At 45.0% G+C, this 7,387-nt stretch overlaps 1 protein-coding gene across 3 annotated transcripts in view; it reads right to left on the bottom strand.

Annotated features, from left to right (window-relative positions):
• Window positions 1-7,387, bottom strand: part of KCNIP1 (potassium voltage-gated channel interacting protein 1) — an 853,580-nt gene that overhangs the window by 570,720 nt on the left and 275,473 nt on the right. For 2 of the 3 annotated variants that reach the window (XM_034778376.1, XM_034778378.1), the window contains exon 1: window positions 6,893-7,362. The exons of the other annotated variant lie outside the window; for it this stretch is intronic. In XM_034778376.1, the coding sequence (XP_034634267.1) occupies window positions 6,893-6,953 (61 nt within the window). In that variant the 5' untranslated portion in view covers window positions 6,954-7,362. Of the gene's footprint in view, window positions 1-6,892; window positions 7,363-7,387 lie in introns of those variants that run through there. 3 annotated transcript variants of the gene reach the window in all.

The raw sequence follows: 7,387 nt of genomic DNA, 5'->3' as shown, positions 1-7,387 counted from the left end.
TTGGGTTGTGTGTGGAGGTGCAGGGCAGAAGGCTGGGGGGTGTGGAGGTGAAGGGCAGAAGGCTGGGTGTCGGGTGGGGTTCAGGGCAGAGGGCTGGGGTGTGGGGGGGTGCAGGGCACAAGGCTGGGTGTGGGGGGGTTCAGGGCAGAGGGCTTGGGGCGTGTGGGGGGGTTCAGGGCAGAGGGCTTGGGGGGTGCAGGCAGAAGGCTGTGTGGGGGGTGGGATTCAGGGCAGAGGGCTTGGGGTTGTGAGGGTGCAGGGCAGAAGGCTGGGTGTGTGTTGGGGTGGGAGGGTGCAGGGCAGAGGGCCGGGGTGTGTAGGGTTACCATATTTTGTGCCTCCAAAAGGAGGACAATCCACGGGCCGCCCCCGAGCACCCGCACCGCTGGCCCTGCATGTCCCGATTTTCCCGGACATGTCCGGCTTTTGGGGATTTCCCCCCGGACAGGGATTTGGAGCCCAAAAAGCTGGACATTTCCGGGAAAATCCGGACGTATGCTAACCCTAGTGGGTGTGTGTGGGGTGCAGGGCGGAAGGCTGGGGTGCTCATGGCAGGGGGCTGGGAGGGATATGACCTGTTCCACCCCCTTCCCCCAGGCCCGTCCCTACCTCTCTCTGCCTGCTCTACGGAGCAGTGAGCATGCTGCCGCTCGGCTTGGCTCCCCTTCGCAAGGGCCGTCGCCGGCAGGGAGAAGGGGGAGGAGGAGGGGCCGGAATGCACCACATTGTGTGAAGAAGCGGGGGAGGGGGGAGCGTGGCTGCCACAGGACCAAGCTTTTACCTCCTGCCCCCGCAGGGGACAGCGGTGGGCGGAGGGGGAGGGGGGCTGAACCCCGCCCCCCCCGCTCTCCCCTGCAGGGTCAGGAGGCAGAAACTTGGTCCTGCAGCAGCCAAGCTTCCCTCCTCCCGCTTCTTCCCCCAGCGTGGCGCTTTCCGACCCCTCCGCTCCTCCTCCTCTCACCGGGCAGGCAGCGTGCCACTCAAAATTGGCTCGTGTGCTGTAGGTTGCCGACCCCTGATTTATATTATGAATGATCATGCCACCACGTCTTGTGTAACAGTTTAATTGATTATTTTATTGATATAAATACATGGAGACCTTTTCAATACACCCGCTAGCACAACCCAAAATACACAACTCCTCATCAGTGCCAACAGAACACCATGAATTTGGAATTCCTGGATCAACCTACCTGGATTTTTGGCTCATCTCTCTATTCTGAAAACTTGGCATAGTTTAGGTTTTGAAGCAGTTGGGCAGCTATTTTAAAATCAGGCTTATAATTAGAGTTGGTTGGAAAATGTTCCACCCACCCCACCTCCAGGAAAATGTTTGACTCCTCAGCCAAAAAAATCAAGAATTGAAATAATTTGGTAAAACACCCACAAGATTTCAATTCAGAAATGCCACTGGAGTGTCTTATGAAAATTGCAGTTCAACAGCCTCATGTTCTCATTCTCTTCTATTGGTTGGCCTTTCTGGTTGGATTGCCTCTTCTACAATGACCTTGGTCTTGTCTCTTCGGGTTGGGAGGCAGTGCATCATAGGGATCCCATGGCCTCAGTGCACATGGGGACATGTAGTCTGGTTGAGAAACCCTGCTCATAGAAAGAAATGGGTTCATAAGGAACTTGAATTACAGCTCCCATATAGCATCATGGTGACATATCTAAATCAATTATTTATTTAGTTTTTGAGCAGAGGGATATTTCTACCAGCCCTACTTATAGTGGGGAAAAAACTTGACTGCTTGTTTAGCACATGATCTACTGTTTGAGTGTAATGTAGACATACCAAGAAATACAACCATCCCAAATTGATATAAAGGCACACCATCAATTTGACAGTCATATGTACATCTCATAATGTACATACTATTATTTCAAGTAACACTTCAGGTAATTAACTGGAAGATTACACATATTTCTCTCTTCTTTTAGACTCTTTACTCTTGACATTCTAGTATCAGAACAGTTCAGCATTCCCACACTAGCTCCCACTGTGTCACTCAAAGCAAGAATTTCAAAAGAGCACAACATGCAACATGTCTAGCTCTCAGCAAACTCAGCCCCTTTGTGTATAATGAGTTGGTCAACAGTTGCACTTCCTGTCTCATTCACTAGCATACTACGACATCCTCTCGCTAATTTGGGGTCAGTTCACCTGTACACTTCCTCGAGATTTTCCAAGAGATTTTACCAGTAATGGCTGCAGCATCTCAGCTGAAACCGAAGAGGCAGCAGGCAGGCAGGCAGGCATATGTACAGAAGTGAGGAATGGGGGAGAAAGAAGTGTAATACTGCTCGCAGACTCACCCAAAAGATCCTAAGTATCACACAGCAGAAAAACCCTTACACCTTTAGGGGTTTTAAAGATTTTTTAACTACGTTGTCAACTGCTCCATTTTTTAAATCAATTATTTTAAAATAAAACAACAACAACAATCACATAACCAAAAATCAATCTGAAATTGTCCCTCTAGTATTTTCTGCTTACTTCTATGCAACAGAACCTGTGCAACCTGATAGGAAGGCCCATAAAAATCACTTCAGTTTCCAAAGCTTTATGCATACATTCATGATGCAGAATCCTGACAGGTCAATAAATTAAAAGGCAGAAAATTGAGGTGATCCAAGGAAACAATTTCTAATGAAATGTACAAACACACTACCACACGATGTTATTGAGGCAATAGCCATAAGTTTCACTGCTTATGTGAATAGAAAAAAACTTCTGCCGCTATACTAATATGGACAGAAATCTAAGGGTATGTCCATGGAGACTCTACTATTATAGCTATCTCTGTGTAACATAACCAGATAGTGTAAACACAACCTACACTCAGGGGCGGCTCCAGGCACCAGTGCAGCAAGCGTGAGCCTGGGGTGGCAAGCTGCAGGGTGTGTCCTGCCAGTTGTTGTGAGGGCGGCCGTCAGGCTGCCTTCGGTGGCATGCTTGCGGGAGGTCCTCCAGTCCTGCTGCTTTGGCAGTAATTCGGTGGCGGCGATGCTGAAGACGTGGCACTGGCAGACATCCTGCAGGCATGCCGCCGAATCTGTGTGCCCAGCGGACAGCCTGCAGGCGTGCCACCGAAAGCCACCTGACTGCTGTGCTTGGGGCGGCAAAAACCATAGAGCCGCCCCTGCCTACACTGATAGAAGTGGGGACTACACTGATAGAAGTGGAACACCACCTCCCCAAGTAGCAGTATCTACGCTGACCAAAGCATTCTTCCATTGACATAGCTGCATGTACACTGGGCATTAGGTCAACACAGCTAGGTGCTCAGGGGTGTGTTTTTTAACTCCCCCCCACTCCCCGACCAACATAGCTATGTTGATTTAACTTTTAAGTGTAGACCATGCCTAAGAATTATCAATCTTATGCTTCATGGCAATGGCTGATCACCTGCTGGGGTCAGGAAGAAATGTCTGAGGATGGTGCATTAAGGGTGTGTGTGTTTGAGATAGGGGAATGAAAGTAACAAGAATTATGCCTTCCTCTTAAAAAAGCAATACTGGCCACTCTCAGAGACTAAGTAACACACACAATTTGCCGCTGATATCTTCTTTAATTCAATTCTTATGCCACTACATATTTTTAAATAAATTCAGGCTCTACATTTTCATTAAAGAAAGGAATTAAATCTGTTATTTGTAAACACTATTGTGAATTTACAGGAAAACCCCAGCTAATTCACAGATCACATGGGCTCTCTAATCTGTGAAATATGCCAATGTATGTGTGGCAGAGGAGTCACAATAGGGGGAGTTAGGAACACATGGTGAAAATTCATCCCTGCTGTGCAGTTAGTGGAGTTACACCAGAGCTCAATTTAGCCCAGAGTACCAGCATTATCTACACATTTTCTGATATTGATAATTTTAAATAAGACGTTTAACATTAAATGTATTTTTGTTTTACTGGGATTTAAAAAATAAAATTCCTGCAGATTATAACAACACAGGATTCATTTAGCTAAAACACATGTGCTAGTTTTAGACAGAAAGATAATTGAATTGGTCTTCAGACTCTTCATTTTAAAAAGCATACATGTACCAGGATCAATACATACTAATCAGTAGGAGCGAGGCCGTCCTGCTACACTGATCTATTTGGACAGCCCCCCGTTTTTGATATATCTGACTTCTCCCTGCTTCCAGATCCATTTTTTTTTACAAGAGCATCCCTGACCAGACTTATGCACAAAAGTGATGGCAAAGAGAGTACTCTTGTGCATTTTAATGCCAAGGTTGGTCCACCATTGTGGTTGGTTCTAATAAATCTGTGGTTCCCTGAAAAGCTATAAAATCGGGCTATTTTCAGTAAAGCCCAAGATTCAATGTATGCCCTTCTCCCTGATCAATGTTTAAAACAGCTCTTCCATGCCAGATTAGGGAAGATTTTACATTCACTGGGTCAGGTCCTCTACATCAGTATAGCTTCATTGATGCTAATGGAGCAATGGGGATCGACACCAGCTAAAAATCTGGCAGACAGGGAGAGAGTCGGAAACATATCCAAATCTTACATATGTATCTTTTCACCATGAGGAGCTCAAAGTGTTCAGCAGAGTTCTCAGTCAGCCTACTCCACCAACTAGAACAGATATGGGAGTTGTAAACATTGCACTGTCAGTTCTACTTGTCCCTAACATAGTCCTCAATGAGCTGGGGGATCCTGCAGCTGCAGGTTTGGCAGGACTGTCTAAACTGGCTCTGTCCATCAGGTTATTATAATCAGCTGCAATTAGCATTCCCACAGGCTGCAGTGTTCTCTACCTTCAGCTGAGTGGTACCCAGAAACTTAAAGGTGTGAAATTCTATGCTGACTTTGAAACTAGCAAAGAAAATTATAAGGAATTACTTCTGAGTTGCTCCTTACAACTGGGTGCCACGCTAACCAGTGAAAGCAAGAGGAGAACACATTGGCACCAATCAGAAATGGCTCTGCGAAAACAGGGTTTGGTACATATCGCTGAAGGATCACTTCCAGCAGATATCAGTAAGACTGAGTTCCACTGTAAATGTTACTGTATGTGACCAGATGCTGGATTTTTATTGCTGATGAACTCAAACAACAAGCAATTTCTAGCCACCCACTAGAGAAAAGCCAACCACAAGCAGTCAAATAGATTCAGCAGCAAATTACCTATATTTAGATGAAAATTCCTTCCCTGGCGACTGCACCTTGATGTGGCGGGAAGGCTTTTTTGTCCTAATGACCAGAGAGGGTCACTCTGCAAGCAGGAGTTTTAACTCCTGGTAGGGCTACCCAAGCTGGACAGGTCAAAAGGCACGGACCAGATGAAAGCAGCACACTGGTTAGGGGTTGAGCAATACACCAAGCACCTTTCCTTGGGATAAATTTAAGTTATAGAACCACAACAAGGTAACCATTCCATCAAACACAGGGGTGGTGGAGCTTTGTTCGTGCCCTAAGCAATATCTGATGCTGCAGGAAAGATTCAGATTCAGACGCAAATAGGTGCAGCTTTCAGATACCTGGAAAATGGCTAAGAAGGCCATCTTGTCATAGAAGTTGGTATACTCAACACAGCACGTTCAGTACATCTGTATCTTGTTGCACCTAAAATATATTGACTCCGAAGGTTTAGGTGTGTCACTAAAACACCTAGATACTATGCAATTATGGCCTCATTATAAATAGCAAAGACAAAGGAGATGCAATCCATCGCTAGGTGCTTTGTAAAAGTGATGATTGACCCAGTCTAGTCAATAGCACCAAAGTCCATTTGGCTGTCTCGTATAAGAAACGGTTCTATAATTTTACATTTGTTTGCAAACTTAAAATGATCACCTCCAACTCCAATCCACTCCCTCCGCACCCTACCTCTCCTCTTTACAGTGATAGCTCGAGAAAACCCATTTTTGATTTGTTCTGATGTAAGTATTTTTTTATTTTGCCTCATGATCAAAGCTAGGAAATTCTATGCCAACTTCCACTCCAACCATACATCAGGGCTGAGCTACAAATCCAGTGGAAGTAAAAATTTACCCTAGAAATGCTGATGGACTGTTAATTGCAGTGCTTCTCCTCGGAACTATTTTCCAATAGCAAAAAGACTCCCTAAAGTTTTGGACTTTTTACAATACACATTGTATATTTTTCAGTCCCGCCCCCTACAGTGCTTTCAACTTTCTGTTTAGCAGAACCCTGGAATTTTTTAAATAACCCCATGAAGGGAATGGAGCACGGACTGAGCAAATGAGAACCCTCTCAACATTACTGATGTCCTGAAAAATCAGCACATTCGATTTCTGACATGTGGATTTAAGGATTAAAAATCCCTGGATTGCTGCTTGCTTTCTTCTCTGCTCTGAGCCTCTTCTCCTTCTCCTTCTTGTGAAGAAATCCTCTATTTTTTTCTCTAGATAATTAACATAAAACATGCTGTGGCAATGTTTCATAGTCGGATTATTAAAAATACAACAGTCCTTCTGATGATACTTTTTTAGAAAGTACAAGGAAGCTGGAAGAATTTGCCATATGTATATAATTGATTCCCTGCCTAGTGAATTTACAAAGCATGGGATTTGGGAGTAAACAGGTCTCTTCTGCAAGTTCTCTGCATGTGAAACCGCTGAGTTCTCCTCCTTAAACACATATGTGTGAAGGATTACATCATTTCAGAAGGTGTATCAGGCACCCCCTTACCCCCCAAAATACCTAGAGCAAATACTATCTTCCCATGTAACTCCCCAAGCCCCTTAACAGCCCACTCCCCTCCTCCTCTGTAAATTACACCTCACATAAATAGTGATGGGCTAGTTTCAAGTGGCACATGTTCGTGTTTTTCCCCCTCTGCTGTCAAACCCGATGCTAGCAAATACACAAAAGAGGCAGAAAAAGCAAAGAGGAAATTCTTACCTTTTGAGGGTCTTCTTTGTCTGGTTTGTAGAGAAGAGAATGTACCCATTACTGCACCCATTGCAATAGCTACTTGTGAGTGTGGTTTTTATTTTTTGTTGTTGCTCCCCCCACCCCCCAATGAACCACACTCTATTTGGGAAAAAAGGGAAAAAAGAAAGGAGGAGGGTAAAAGCAAAGCACTGCAGCTCAGCGTTCAGCAAGCGTTAAGCTTTGAGATTTTTTTTTTTTTTTCAGTCAACACACATGCACTGACTCACAGCCGGCTGCACTGTTATTATTCAAAACAGCTCCCCATCAAAATTTAAATGCTAGATAGATTCCCTCAGACCAGAGCTGGCAGCAGATGCATCAAAATATTTACTGGAGCACAGCCACATAAACACACAGGCTAATTCTTCCTCTCTTTCCCTTATGGCTCCAACCAGCAGCCTGTAGGTCTACAGAGAAAGCATCAATGCATCTCTTCCAGTGCATACTAAACTACAGTTCTGT

Source organism: Trachemys scripta, chromosome 8 (genome assembly GCF_013100865.1).
Source record: "Trachemys scripta elegans isolate TJP31775 chromosome 8, CAS_Tse_1.0, whole genome shotgun sequence".
NCBI classification, from domain to species: Eukaryota; Metazoa; Chordata; order Testudines; family Emydidae; genus Trachemys; species Trachemys scripta.
The sequence above is the reverse complement of the archived record's forward strand: the minus strand, read 5'-3'. Positions and strand labels throughout refer to the sequence as shown.